At 36.8% G+C, this 15,973-nt stretch overlaps 1 protein-coding gene across 6 annotated transcripts in view; it reads left to right on the top strand.

Annotated features, from left to right (window-relative positions):
- Positions 1-15,973, top strand: part of LOC120503149 (myosin VIIA and Rab interacting protein) — a 208,808-nt gene that overhangs the window by 12,476 nt on the left and 180,359 nt on the right. For all 6 annotated transcript variants that reach the window (XM_039711375.1, XM_039711357.1, XM_039711349.1 and 3 more), the window contains exon 2: positions 1,268-1,417. In XM_039711375.1, coding sequence (XP_039567309.1) covers positions 1,308-1,417 — 110 coding nt within the window. In that variant the 5' untranslated portion in view covers positions 1,268-1,307. The remainder of the gene's footprint in view (positions 1-1,267; positions 1,418-15,973) is intronic.

The following is a 15,973-nucleotide window of genomic DNA, read 5'->3' as shown; positions in this document are numbered from 1 at the left end:
CAGCCAACCATATCCTACATCATTATCTGAGTAGCAAAAGAAATGTTTAGAAAATAAAGCTGATTTTTTCCCCCATGCTTCTACTTTCAGTACTACTTGGAACTCTTAATTGTAGCAGTTTTCCTTAGAGGTGAGGTTTTTTTTGAGCCAGAACCAGCTTAGATGCTTTACATAGCCACATCTACTTGCCGCTCACCATGGATGAAGAGTCAGTAACAGTTGCCTCTTGCATACTGTGTAGGAACTTTAGTGTGTTCATGGTTATTGTACACCTTGCTGGAGGCTCATAGCAGAGATGCAAAGACTGTCTTATGCTTCTGAAACTGTAACACAGTGTGGAGATGGACACCTCTATGATTGCCCAAATAATTGCTTAAATCAAATGACACAAGTTAATACTGAGAGTTGACTTTATGAGAATTCAATTAAATGAGTAAAAGTCATGAGAAAATAAATTAAAACAAATTTAATTAGTGAAACTTAATGGACCAAGCTCTAGTTCAAATTTTATAGTATCTTCAATTCACACATAATATTAACTACTAGTTTTTCTCCTCCAGCCTTATAGTGGTGGCATCTAAATCTTTTCAGTCACTCTGGGAAATCCATTTAAAATTTATATACTTACTTTTTTTAAATGGTGCTTTAAAGTAATTCTTGGTATCTTAGTTGGCAGTATAAAACATTTCTGAGTGTTACAGCAGAGTATGTTCTCTGTTTGTACACAGTGGCAGGGATTGCACTGTAAGCAGTTTTATAAAATCTTAAGAAACGTCTAAACCTGATTTGACCTGACTTAGTTAAACTTGTTTCTTTTTGAGAGCAATACTGTGGTCTGTCCTCAGCATTTTTATCTTTTTCATTTATATTTGAAGAGGGGGTGATTGCTTTCCCTGCTAAATAATTCTGAATCAAATCCTTCAAGTTGTATGAGGGAAATTTAGGTGGGATTTTAGAAGCAATTCCATCACTGAAAGGTTTGTCAAACATTTGAACAGGTTGCCCAGGGAAGTCGTTGAGTTGCCATTCCTGAAGGTATTAAAAAGATGTGCAGGTGTGGCACTTAATGACATGGTTTAATGGTGGATTGGACAGTGCTAGGTTAATCGTTAGACTCAGTGTAAAAGATATTTTCCAAACAAAAATATTCAAATGTTTTTTGATGTTTATGGCAGCAGCTTTCTTTTTGTGCCTGTGATCTCCACACACTTGTGAAAACTATGAGTGCTTTCAATTTATTTTTCTGTTTTATTTTTTCTGATTTCAGATATTCCTTATAGTTATTCGTATCCAGGACCGAGTGTATAATGGGGAGAAAACTGGATCTTTCTGGCTTGACTGATGAAGAAGCAGAGCATGTGCTCCAGGTGGTTCAGCGAGATTTCAGCCTTCGTAAGAAAGAAGAGGAAAGGCTGAGGTAAGGATTAAAACAGGATTAAAAATATTGGTCTATTTTGATTATTACGAACTGGCTTTGGAGGAAACCAGAGAACACAGCATTTTTATGGTGTTCTATGCATTAATAATCATTCCTGTCACAGAGGGAAAAAATATCCAAACTCCTCCACATGAATGCAATTACTGAGTAGTAATTAATTTTTGCATTTAGTCTATCCTAGATTAAACCACAGAAATGTTCTCTAAATCACCTGTGTATATCTCCTGGCTAGAGGGTAAGTAGTGTTGGACGTAGCAAAAGCAGAAGTTTATGTTAAGAGAATTTTTTCCTTAGTAGGAGCTGTGGTCAGTTCTGTCTTTTTATTCAGAAACTTTATCTACATGCAGACATCTGAAAGTGAAGAAGTTCAACCCATCTCTTTCCCCTGAAGCAGTCAATAGGATGTGTTTTTCATTGTACTGAGATAACTAAACTTTGCTTTCAGTAGTCTATGTACAAAATGATGGCAAGAAATAATCTAGAAGAACACTGATGGAACTTGTTGGCAAAGTAGCTGAGGAAGTTCAGTATGTGACAGGGAGACTACAGATAGAGACCAGAATTGGTAGATGCAGTATTTTTCTTTCTAGTTTCAACAATATTTCCTTGAATTATTATGCCTGATTTTTTATTACTTTCTTTGAACACATAATTATTTGTTATCCAGAATGCTCTGAAGTCTCTGTCTATGGTTGGCAAATGCACATTCTCTTACTGTGCTACTTTTATCTCAGGCATATTCTGTTTCATTTAGTATCAAGCTGAAGTCAACAGAGCAGGAAGATTACTGAAGTCCACAGAAAACCAGGCATATATACCATGTGCAATTGAAACTCTTTCACCTGGAACATTAGGAGCAAGAAATGTATCTTGCAGCATAGGCCTACTTCAATTTTAGCATGGTGTGCAAGTTCTTGCTTGGGTTGGTAGTGCAAGCTTGCTGCAGGGAGAAAAAACTGTGTGAGGATGGCACACACAATACTTTTTTTTTTTTTTGACTGTTTGTTGTACCGTAGGTTGTTCTGATTACTCTGGTAATTTTTCACTACACAGCCAAGAGGTTCTAGAAACAGCTTAAGGAGGGTGAGTGTGTGACTCTCTCTGGCTTTTTGTACCATGACTGGTTGTATCTTACTGGAGCAAGCATACCACATCTGGGAAGTGCTAGGGCATCTTGCCTGTTCTGTACAATAGATTTATAATGGGAGGAGGGGCAAGAATGAAAGGCATGCACACAGAAAATTGACAGGAAAGCCTACCTAGAGAAAATTTCTGCTGGTGTTTGTGTTTTTTCATTTTGCTACTGAAGTTTTTCATGACACCTAATTTTCACAACACTTAATTTCACAAAGAGAAAACTGGTGTGAGAAGACAGCTAAAACACTGGGAAGGTAGGTATATTTCGAGTATATATGACTTTTGTCTTCTTACAAAGTTAAGGCTTTTGCAAGTATTAAAATATTTTAAAGTGTTGCTGTATTATGAGCTGTAGTGACAAAGCAGAAGTTCTGAAATTCAGCTGTTATTTAAAATATGAATTTAAGTAGTTTTAATGACACTAAAATTGAAAGTGAAGTTCAAACCTTACTTCTGACTCAAAAGCTATGATCTTTTTTATTTTTCTTTTTTTAGATCAGGCAACTCTGGTTGATTTTGGCTGCTTTGGTTGGTTTTGGCTGCTTTGTTTGCAGCACATTTTTTTGTCTTACTGTGTGATTGAAAGTATATAAGAAAATTACATGATCTTGCTATAGTTTAGATTTTTCAATCTGTAAGAAAAGAGATTAGATTTCCTTTGATGTTCTTGGCTCTGTTGTGTTTGTATTTGGAATGTTATCAACTGGCCAAGTTTACCATGTAGTTTCACTTTAGAAGTAAAACTCTTTAAGGCTTTGTAATCTTTTCTAAGATAAAAAAGCTAACATACATATATATGCACAAACACACACATATATATATATTATATGTTAGACTTTTAGACTTCTTTTAACAGATTCAAAACCAAGCTGTATCTAAAGGTATGGTTTTGAATTTCTTTTTTTTATTCCTGTAATTAATTTGTGGTAGCAGCATTAGACTTTAAATGGAAGCTTTTGCATGTTATACTTTCTTAAAATAGGGTTTCTGTATAATTCTTCATATCCGTGTTATTTTGGGTGCTTTTCCCCAGCAAGATTTAAGTAGCTCTTTCACATATCTCTCGCTGTATTATTCCCATTGGTAACAATTATTTCTAAAGATGAAGAACTACTTAAAGGAATATATGATAGATTTCCAGTGTATCAGGAGAGTGATTGAAAGCTAAAAAACTGTGAGTAGTTGATAACTTCAGTTTTGATTTTCTAATGTCAGCTGAACAGTTAACTAGCACACTACAAGAAGTGAAGCTTACCTTTACTTCTAATAAATGTTTTTAAGGTGGTAAAATGACAAATGTTTTAGAGCTAACGTTCCAGTGTTTTTATAATATTGCTGGTTTTACATGTTAATTTCTTTTCATATTCTGTAAACAAAATGACATAATGTATGGAGAAAAGCCATACTGGTGATCTGCATTTTCTGCTGCAAAGCTGTTTTGAATTTCTCTGCAGTGAGGATTTTTTGCAGTGGTTCTCTAATTTAAATCTTTCTCACAACTATAGCTCCCACTGTTATCAGACAGTTTGGTCTTGTACATTTTGTGAAAAAAAAAAAAAATAATTAGTTGGCTATAGCTGGTAAGATGGTAATAAGATAAACATGTGTACGTGTTTAGTGAGTAGAGAGGATGGTTTGTTGTGCCTTACTGCTTCACATTGTTTTAGTTTCTTTTTTTTTGCTATGGCTTTCAACCTGATACGAGATTAATAATATTTACTGTTCTTTGTCACTTGTTCACCCATTATCTTTCTGGTTTGATTATGTGTTTGTTGTGGTCTTTGGCAGTAGTGTTATGTTTTTATTTACCCCAGTGTTAATGAGGCACCCAGAGCCATTGTGGCTAAAATTATAACACAGACTTGCAAATGGATGGGCTGAATTTACTGTGAATCCGTTGAAGTAGACAAACGAGGCAGATCTGGTGTAACTAGGAAGGTGATTCGTTTGAGTTTTTTGGTGTGTATGCTCAGGACAACCTTGTGTACATCCCTTCTGCCACTGAAGGCTGTCTCTGGGCTCTGGGACACTAGGAACCATAGATGGCTTTTTGAGGAAGTTGACTGGACATGTTAATGACTTGTTTCCTCATTTACAGATCTATTAATTTTGAATTTCTGACTGCATTCAGCTGCAGAATGTCAGCAGTGGAGAAGACTGTACTGTGTTGAGGGTTAAACATCTAATACTTTGCTGTGTATAACATCTTTGTCATATCTGAAGTTTGGGAAGGACTATGTCCTCTTTTTTTTAATATTTATATTTTTTAAAGAAATGACCAGGGAGAGCTAATAAGAGCTTCCAAGCCCAAGTGCTTGTGTGTGAGGTAGGCCTTTATACATGTATAAAAGTCTTTGCTGTCTTTCATCTGTTGCTTGCTTATTCAGTTTTCAAGACTGTCTAAATATGTCACTGTTAATTCTCATCCACTGTGGGCAAAATCAAGTCCTCCTTTGGTTTTATTTTTACAGTTCCTATTGTATTTATAAACACATGTATCCATCTGTTTTAGATCAGGAATGCTGAGAAGTCAAGGTCTTTTAAGTAAGCGAAATTATCATTTCACAGAAAATGATTGATGGATCACCTTATTGTGGTAGATGTTCCTGGTCTGTTATGTTTTAGCCACATGGACAGGTTAAAAAATGGCTGTTCTGATTCTAACATTCAGAGTGGAGGCAAATTAGAAGGGCAGAAGGGTTCAGGCATAGGAAGGGCTCAGTGCTGATCAGCTGTAAACAGAGCAGACTGCAAATGGAGCCAGTGCTTTACATGTAAGCAGCTACTTTACCTTAGGAGGTCATGGTTGGAGTGACTTAAGCTGTCTTTCTATAATCATTGGCTAAGAAGAGTTTCCATTGCCATAGTGAACATTGGATCAGCCACTTACATGCTGGTATTTTAGTGGTAAAACTTGCACTGGGCAGGGATGAAAGATGCTTCTTTGCAGGCAGTGTGGTTCTCTTTTGTTTGAACCACTGCTGTTAATCACCTGAGAAAATGTATTTACAAAAAAATTGCTGACGTTCTGTTGCCACATGGTTATGTGATCATAACACTTTAACATCTTAATATACTTATGTGGGGTTTGCTGGAATAGCACAAGGGAAGTGTTGAGAACTGACCATTGCCCACAGGCAGAAACATCACCATGTCTTGCTTGATGTCATGTCTTTCATAGCTGGGTTGTTAAATATCATCTTTGCTACCTTTATTTATACAGTCACATTTTCAGTTGTAGTAAAGACAAATGATTTGTGATCAATTTTCCAGAAGTGTTTCATTTGCAGAAAAAAAATGAGATGTCTGTGCTCACAGGAGGGCCCTCTCTACTCTGGTTTTTCTAATTACCATTTTATCCAAAGAATGAGAAAGGGTTTAGGACAGAGCCTTGTGTAGAGTATTATGAAATGATTTAAGTTGCTTTTGCCTACTTTATTCTTTTTGGTTCTTTTTGCAGCAGATATAGAATACTTTGGATTACTTATTTTATTTACTATTCTATCTACTTATTCTAATTATTCTATTACTTTGTAATAGAATACTATTGTAGCATGAGTAGGCCTGTGAAGAGGTTTCTGAGGAAACAAATTCTCATACTTTTCAAAACCCGGAAACCAGTTTGACACTTTCTTGTCAAACTACAGTAGACTTCAGTGTTTTTACAATATGTGTCATGGGTCTTGTAGTGGATAAAATACTGAACTCCTTCCAAAGCTTGTTAATCAAAATATTGCGGGTGTGAGTCATATCAAACTGGCACAATGCCAGGACAGACATTTGGGTAGCTATCTGTTGATTCTACATATCAGTCCTTGTTCCTCCTTCCTGTGGCAGACTTGTACCAAATACCTTAAAACAAACAAAAACCAAGCAAAAACCCCTCCTGTCTGTCTTCGCTCTTCTACTTTCCTCCAAGCAATGCCATTTTATAGCTGTTTTCCTAGTGAGGAAAGAACAGGAGATTGGTCTCATTGTGTCAAGCTTCAGAGCTCCAGCCGATGAACTTGTTGATCAGTACTTTAATTACTTGAAATGATTTCATAAGGTCAGCCTTCCTGCCCTTCACTCTCATGAACAATGTGGGGGAAGCCCATTATGCTGACCTTTTTTATTTTTTTATTTGAGCAGGTAGTCACTCTTCTGCTTCTTGGGTTGTCCTGACAGATATGTTCTCTCCCTGTGATAAAAGGTCTTACAGCAGTTTTCTCCTCCGAGAAAGTTGCTCTTTGTGATTCCCATGTTAAAACAGCTGCACGCTTCTCCAGTGCAAGGTTCTGCTGAGCTGTCATGAGTTTAGCACTCATGTGTCTAAAATTATTTTTGGGTGCAAGGAATGATTCATCAGAATCATAGCTGCTGAATAAATACATTATTTTGCTAGGGCTTTGACTTATAAAACAAGATTAAAACATATGTAGGGCACTACAGCTCTTTCCTGGAAGTGTTTATTAACAAAATTAGGAGCAAGACATCTTTTTTTTTAATAGCTTATCACCAATTTTGTTATATAATGTTCCAATATGCGAACCTGTTTTGTAGCTCACACAGCCTGTCAGGATTAAGAGTTGTCAGTAACTGCATCTGTGTAGTAGATGCTTTACACTGTTACTGTGTTGCCCTCTCTCAACATCTGTGTTTAATGTTTTAACAGCTACCCCTTAGCAGTGTTCTCAGGTCAGGATAAGTTGTTTATCAAAAATTGGCTACTTGGATGAATTCTGCATGAAAGTCATAGCTAATGGTTGCTTTTGCTGCAGTCAGTAAGGGTGCACTTTAAAATGCATTTAGAAACTGTTAGTTGCTGCTAATTTCAGGAAATATTGATCCAAGTGTGCTGCTTGCTATGGAATAATGCTGGTTTTGGGGTTAGACAAGGAAAGAGGTGTCTCAGCAATGATGCAAGGTCTTACCTTGTGCAGTGCAGCAGCATTTTGAGTCCTTTCTGTGGTTTGCCCAGAACTCCCTGCTTTGACACCACAGGGTGCAAAGGTGGTGAGCGTGTAGGTTCTGCTGACTCTGATGCTGATCCTGGCCTCACCTATAATTGTAGAAAGTAATTGCAGCTGACGAGACAGTAGGATCTAGTTTATGCTTTACAACAGAGAAACCAGGGCACTGGGAAGAATCTGGCCTTTGAAGCAAAGAACTGAACAAAGAATCTGTTTCAAGTTATTTGGGCCAAATTTATTTTCTGCCTAATAGAGGAAAAAATGCCGGGGTACTTCCAAAGAGCAGCTTATGCTTAGTTGCCTCTAAAACTAGATCTGTGCATCTTGCTTGTGACTATCGTGGGAACCCACCATGAAGCTTCTTGCTATCTGAATGGCATGTAGATGCTATAGGAGAAGCACAGATGGAACTTCTCAACAAATTCTTTCTGCCAAGTGTTTGAATAGAGGCAATGCCAGATGTGAGTTTTGGCTTTTTCAAAATGTGTTTACAAATGCAGTTTCAGCTGAGAGGAAATTCTGGTGAACCAAGCATCATCTCTCATGTTTCTTCATGCTTATCAAAAAGTGCAAAAAAAAGCCGAATTTTAGGGAATATTCGAGAAAGTTGTATAGAAAGAAATGTCTCCAGCTCACATTTTTAATATTGGACAGGCCATAGGAGGTGTAGCTGAAGTACATCCCACATTCAATGTGCCAAGCTTGCATAAATTGTGGCTAAGTATTTAAAGGAGGAAGCATGATGTTGCAGAGATGTTATAAAACTTATTGCAGGATTTTTTTGTGTAATTTGGTCTTCATTGTGGGTTATGACTAATCAAATTATTGGCTACAATTTAGCTAAAAGGAGTGAGTGTTCCTAGTGATAATGAACAGCTATAATGTAAAATCAATATTTAATCTCCGATGTCTTGTGTATGAAAAGTCTGAGCTGTTGAACGTGACTTGTAGTAGTAATCTTCTTTCACTGGACTGGCCCTGCAGTGTGGGCAAGGGATGTTCTCTTGCATATGAACTCCTGTCTTTGCAGTTTAGTCTATATAAAGTATTGGTTTACCTCTTTGTATGTTATTATAGCAGTACAATTGGTAATACTTTTAAGTTATGGCAGAACATGTAAATAAACATGAGAAGAATGGCTGCATAATGTATTTTATTCAGGATTTATTCTTCATATTAGAATTTCGAGAACAGGGATACCTGAGTGCATTTCCGTATAATGTTCAGTAACTTGTAAGTAGTGCTAAGTGTTACAGTTTTGGAAGAGTTGTTGTATTTTAAATGTGGGTTGGGTTTTGGTGTTAGGGTTTATTTATGGAAGAAGGGATAGGTTTTACTGTAAGTTTCTGTTGCAACATGCCATAGACCTGCCCTTGTCTGCACTAATCTGGATAGATCTGACTGAAGCTTCAGGCCTTCCCATCTTTGTTATACTCGCCTTTGGTTCTCAAGAAACTAAGAAATATTGCTCATCATTATGAGGTTGGCTTATTATCAGTCTGAGCTGTGACTTTTCATTTAGATGTGAAATTTGACTTCTAATCCTTTTTTTTTTAGAAATATGCGTTACGGAATTGTAAAAGTATACTTTTGAGAAACACTAATGTCTGTGAAAGGAAAAGACTTTTGCTTCTGCCCACAATGTAGTAACCATTCATAAGAAGTATTATCATATTTCAGATATAAGACATTTAAGGTAATTTATGTTGACTTAGATTTGCTGGTGTTTTTATTTCCAGTATCGTAGATGAATCAAGGGATAGTATTTGCTTTGCTTACTTCAAGCATTTCCATGCTCTGTGTTCTTCATAGACAATGAAATTTCTCTGGTCATTTTTTTGTGGCCAGTTCCTGTGTCCCCAGTTTGGAGTAAAACCAAGAACTGCTGTAAGAAACAGCACAGGAAGGTGACAGAGTGAAAAAGGGCTGCTGTGAAGTTGAGTTGCCCTTGCAGCTGAGCAACAGACTATGGAGCTGTATCCCACTCTCCATGCTTTCTGTTATAAAAAGGTGCATTTTGAATACTTCCTAATACTTCCTTTCTGAAGCCTATGGAGAACCGAAAGCATTTTGGACTCCACGTGACAAATAAATCTTCTGGGTCTAGATAAATCTTCTGGGTGTGGAAGGAGCACTTTGGGGAGATAAGGCTGCTGTATTAGAACAAATTGGGTGTTTTGTTCACTGTGCTGAAGCTTAAGGGACTGTGCCATGAGATCTGCCTCAGCCTGTTGAATCAGCAAAGGTGAATGTTAATAAATTGTTTGGTGCATTTGTATTTGCCTAACACCTCATCCTGCAGGTTCTTTAGTACTCTAGTACCCTTGTCTTTTGCAGCTTCCTACTCAAAGCTGTGCCAGAGGAATAAGCTGTGCTAAAAGAGATGTGGTTCTTAGAAATCCATCCTGAGTCTAAGAATCTGTGTCTTAAGAGGTCCATGGAAAGAGTGCCGGATTCTTCACTGTTTGTGCCAGATTCTTCACTGCTATACCTCATTCCAAAGTGAACTATTGCAAACTAGAATCTGCTTGCTTTCCAGAAATGTCACCATCTGTTGGTCAAGGGGAGTTCAATTTTTAGTGTTTGTAATAATGATCTGTGTTTATGGTGAGTTCTGAAGACTACCAGTCAGTTTCTGTGAGGAAGGGGGATGACTGAGTTAAGGTGTATGTTAGAGATCAGTGATCTCCATTTCCAAAATTCCAAAATTTTCAGCATGAAGTTTTATAAATGAAATTGGTGAACATTTTCAGCTAAAGGAAAGAGAAATATGCATGTGTGGGAGAATACCACAGATGTCAAAACACTTTGTCAACACTTCCAAAGTGTAGCTTCAGAAATATCTTTGGAGATACTTTTTAACTGTGGCACATTCTGCCACTTGTTGGTTTATATTTGACATTAAATGCATTTGCTTTTGTTATTTCTGTGAAAATAATAAAAAAGAGTAGTAGTAGTAGAAATTAATAAGTCAAATTTTGCATTTATATTTTAGACATACAAAAATTGTCAGCTATATCTCAGCTGATGGTATTACACAACTTAATATACCACAAAGTTTTGCAGCAATGGGTGTTGCCTAAGCATATAATCCTACCCTGTGATAAATGCAAGATAATTGTAATTTACCCTTGAGGGGTACAGTAAGGAGCTTCATGTTTGCCTAAGGGAAGGAACTAACATATGGGCAGTTACTGCAGTCATACTTTTTGCTGTAATTTAACTTGGGGTAAGTTGTTAATGTACTGTTGCCTTTATTTACAGTTGGTATATATTTGGCTCTGTGCCTGAGGCAAGAGCAAGTCTTTGAACTTCCCCCAGAGTTGTTTTTTATTGGAATGAATTATAACTGCTCTATATATTTGCTTATGTGTCTTTTCCTTCATTGATGTAATAATTTGATTCTCCTTCTAGTTATGACTTAAGGTTCTCTTGAAAGCAGTTGAACTCAAACATACTTTTTTAAGCTTTTTCCTCTGTGCTACTTATTTTACCCATTCTGCTATCCTAACTTCATAAAGGAAAATAATAAATAACTCTATAAAGCTGGTTTACAACAGAATTAGTATCTTAGAGCATCATAGTAAGTCTTCATTAATGCTGTTCTTCATTGCATTAGGAAAATGCAATCCTGATGCTGGTTTATGGCAAATTACATGTGGTTCTTGATACAGTTTGGGTTACAATTTGGCTAGTTAATATTGGAAGATATAGTCTGCAAATGGTACGGTGTTTCTGCAGCACTTTCAGCGTGAAAGGATAGTCTAAATTTATCTTGGTTTTGTGAAGCACATTGGAAGTGGAATGAAGCACAGAAGTCAGTATTTGCATCTCGATCAAAAGAAGTCTAAATCAGGAAGCAATTAAAAGGGATGCCTGATGGAGGTGACAGGGATTTAGTTTTGTTTTTTTTTTCCTGTTGTAAAGAAACACTGAGATTTAACAAAAGAATAATTATTCTCTCTTGGCTACTGTGTAGCATTTGTCAGTGAGGGGGGGCTGATTGTGTGGTGGTGGCATCTCTCTCCTTTGTCCCTCTTCAGTTTTCATCTGTGCATGATGGACTTTATGGTTTTTCTCAGCATAGCACTAGGAGGGAAGGGACCATTGTATTTTGGTAGAAGATCTGTCATTAAAGGGGGAAGCTCATCAGTGCTTCCACTGTGGTTCTGTGGTTTTTATCGTTCTTGAACCTGCAGGAAGTGTTATTTGCTTCTGTTTTGATTTTGTGGGGTTTTTTTTTCTCTTTTGCTTTCCTATTCTAAGAATAAAAATAAACTTGTGTTCTTCCAGAAGAATGTTGAACATATGATGAATTTTAAAGGCTTTTTGGAGCTGCATGTAGGCTGTCAGTTATCCTGGAGATAATCCTGTGGTAATCCTTCCATTACATTGGTCTCACAAAAGAATGAACCTGTCTTTTCAATTGATGTTCCTTCAGTTGATAGCAAGATGTCACCTGTGACTGTCTTTTGAAAACTTCATTTTACTGGATTGTGGACTATTATGAAAATAGTCACATACTTGTATGGCAGGTATGGAATATCTCTTGTTAGATAGGGGACTGTAATCTAAATAATGTCTCTAGTAAAGGAACCTGCTCCATGCCATGAAATATTGTTTGGAGTTTCTATATGCCTCATAGATTTTGCCTGTTGTTATTTCACTGTTATATTATTATGGGTAGCCAAATTAATGCATAAAAGGGGAATGTGAATTTGTGTTTCATGTGTAATTAATTGGCTATCTAGATAAAAAGTAATTTTGTTGTAAATCAATTAAAATGGCTGTGAATTTGTATTTATTTTGCTTTCATATTTTATGTACCATGGTCTTTGAGAACAATTCTTCAGTGCTAACATGAAACCTAGTTAGCTACTGTGATCTGTGAACTGACAGATTTGTTCTATGGTAAGTGGTGAATCTGTGTAAAATTGGGTTTCTTCAGGTTCGAGAAGGAGCTCTTAAACAGTTTATATATCAGGACTGGTGAATTTTCTGTGTCTCAGCACACAAAGCATACAGTAGCCTGAGCATTTTTTTCTTTTCTGCCACCCGGACTTTTCATTTTTTCCCTCATGAGCTTTAATGTTCTAATATTATTGCAAAATACTAATAATATTGACTATTTGCTAGTTTTCTACTAGTATAGTATATAATAAAATACTAATCAGTACAACAACACTAGCAAAACGTGCCTTCAGATTGCCAGAGCAGGTGAGAAGTCAGAGGAAGACAGCCTCTGAAATAAGAGGTTTATAACAAGTAGAACATGTACGTTCATGTTTGCCGTTAACACAGGCTGGTCTTGCACCTCTCCAGAGATGCAAACTTGCGATTTGAAAAACTAGATTAAAATTTAGGAAGTAGTCCAGTTTCAGAAAGGCTGGACAGAGATTGAATTAACTTTCACATGTTTGCAGTTGTCTTAAGTACAGAGTCTTTTGGATGACACTTCTGTCAGCAAACTGTAAACGAGGGTTTTCCTGACATACATTACATCAGCTCTGTATGTACCTGCTTGAAGGAGTTTTCAGTGTTTTATAGCAGGTCTCACAGGAATAGCCTTTAAATTCTTTACAATTGCCAAATTTTAGTTCAGTTCCAGGCTGGTATTCTTATATTTTTTATTCTGCATAAAAATGAGGACAGAATACAAGTATTAGTAACACAAGTGAGGATAATTTTTCTTTCTAGTCAAACAAAATATTATTCTAGGCCTTAGTAGAGTCTGTGATCACCAAAAAGTGAACACCAAAAAGTGTTTTTCTGGTCAGTTCTCAGATAGTTCTCTCAAACTTCATTTCTTTAATCAATTGATGAAGCAGTTCCAGGCGCTCTAATGCAAGTCATTTATGCCCTCGGGTAATGTAAAAATATGCAGCATTCCATTAATCAACTTAGGACTCAGTTTCATAAAAGAAAGGACAGTAACTCCACTGTCACAGAAATTAACTTTGTGCACTTTTTAGGAGTACTCTGCTTTGACCTACATTTCTCAGGCTAAGTTGATGACTTTGGCACTTTTTATGATAACACAGAATATTTTTCAAAATTTTCCCCAGTCTCATGTTTACTGTAGCTGAGTTAAGTAAGGTGGGTTTCAGATGTATATCAGTAATGACTCCTGCTAGGAATAGCAAGGAGGAATAGCTAGGAACTGCTGAGATTCAGCAGTTAAGTGATTTTGTATGCTATTGAACAGGAAATTCCTGACAACAGGAAAGTCCTGTAGAGGACTCTACATTAAAATGTTCTTTTAAGCAAATAGTCCTGGCCATACAACATCTATTTTGAATGAATTACAGCAGAGGAAAATATTGCAAGAGGAGAAGGTGATTTTTATCATCAGTTTGAGCAGAAATTATGACCTTAAATATGTATGTTATCTTGGTATTGCCAGCATTGCTGCTTTAGCATCAGTTATTGACATTAGCATTAATTACAATTAATGCGATGAGTAACTCAGCAGTACGTAATTGTACTGTGTATGAACAAGTAAGAATTTAAATCTGCTGTGGTGTTTTTTTCATTCAGTGGAAAAATCTTGAAATACTGATGTTTGCTGCAGAATAGCAATCTCAGAAGTTTCAGTCATGCATTTGATGTCTCCACATTTAACTTGCTTAATATGGTGGCATTTTCCTTTGATTAGTTTGCTTCAGCATTTTACACTTTGTAATGGTGATTTGGGTTATCTAAAACAAGAGATATTAGGAAGGAGACAGAAGAAGAAAGAATATCTTTGAAGTCACTGTTATCTAGTGAAATCTCATGTTCACTTTCTCTGCTTATTTTCTCTTGATTTGGCTGTCTCTATGGTGGCTTTATGAATTCAGCTCAGTTGGCTTTGCATGGATAAAACTCTTCTTCAGTACTATGGATTTCTTTCTTCACTCAAACAAATACTTTAGTTTTAGATAACAGCAATTAGCATGGAGGATGTAAAGTCAAGACCTAGTCTTTTTCTTTCTGAATAATAAAAACCAAACCATGAGGCATTACAACTCCAAGATACATATGTATTTAAGTCTCTGCATTTTGTAGTTGCCTAATGTAGCAAAACTGGAGACCAAAACAGTTTACTGTAGACAGTAATGGATATTAGGCTTCATGAAGCAGTCAGAAATTGGGTGGCAGAAATAACAAACACTACCTTTTTATATGCTACACGTCTTGAAAAAACCCCCATTCTCCATAGATGTCTGTGGTGAGAAAAGGTCTGTCAGTGCTGATTAGACCTATTGATACATGTTATATGGGTCATCTCTCTTTTTGAACTACTCATTTGTTTCCAAGTGTTCTGCTGCTTTGCAAAGCTTTAAGTTGTGCTGTGTGTTCATTTTTACCTGCACGGCTTGTGAGCTATTATTTCCCACCTCATGTTGATCACACATGATGCACTTCCTAGAGAAACATTTAGGTTTGCTTTAATAGATAAGGAAATGTGGAGAAGATTGCGTATATTGTCATAGTTTTAAAGATTGAGACAGAAAATATATTTCTCTGGCCATAGTAAACCACACAGTGGTATTTATTGCAGAACCTTTGAGTTATATAATTACTCTCTCTATTATCAATGTCAGAAAAGGCAATGAAAATAGTATATTTAAATGAAGCATGTGCGTAGTCCTGATGATGGGTTGTTTAAAAGTGGATGTTGCTTCCTGGCAGGAATCATTTGTCAGGGTGTCCGTTTTCCCTCCACCTTATGAGAAATCTGGTGAAATTACCCAGGAAACTGACTGGAAGGGGAGCCTCATACGAAAAAAGTTGTGCAAAGAGCAGCTGTCATTCAAAGCAGAAGAGCCTGTTTCCTGTGTAGCAGAAGCCAGATGCCATTGGCATTGGCATTGGGGTGATCCTGGCTGTTGGTTTAAAGCACTGGGGGCGTAGGAACTTTCTTCTTGGGTTAGGAAAGTCTCAAATGGCACTAGGATTTTTTCATGCTATCCTTAGTATCCTGCCTTGTCCTGGGCTCGTGAAGTGTGTGGTAGGGGAAAAAAATTGCACTCATCTCACTGAAGTGAGCATCTGTGTGTGTACACGGAGGATTTGGAGTGTGGTCTGGAAGCTCTTCTGTGTGATGACAGTATGGACTCAGAAATTTGTCCTTCCTTGAGGAAGAGAGGAAGGCTTCACAGAGTTTGGCTGACTGCGATTTAGGAAGACGCAGCAAGGTGTGCTCGTGTTCAGCTTGATGAAACCCTTTAGTGTACATCTACTTGAATGTAAAAATTCTCCCTTGAAGTTCCATATTCACTATTTCTTTATATTCTTTTATCAAATGCATTCTCTATCCCCTTGATACAAACTGCAAACTTGAGAGCTGCTGCAAAAGTTGATCTGAATTCTTTAAATTTGATTCATTGCTGTCCTTTTAAAATCCCTGAAGCATTGGTGAGATGGAAGTATTGCTTGTGGAGCCTTTTCATCACAAGTAGGG

This window comes from Passer montanus, unplaced genomic scaffold (genome assembly GCF_014805655.1).
Source record: "Passer montanus isolate IOZ18808 unplaced genomic scaffold, ASM1480565v1 scaffold10, whole genome shotgun sequence".
Lineage (NCBI taxonomy): Eukaryota > Metazoa > Chordata > Aves > Passeriformes > Passeridae > Passer > Passer montanus.
The sequence above is the reverse complement of the archived record's forward strand: the minus strand, read 5'-3'. Positions and strand labels throughout refer to the sequence as shown.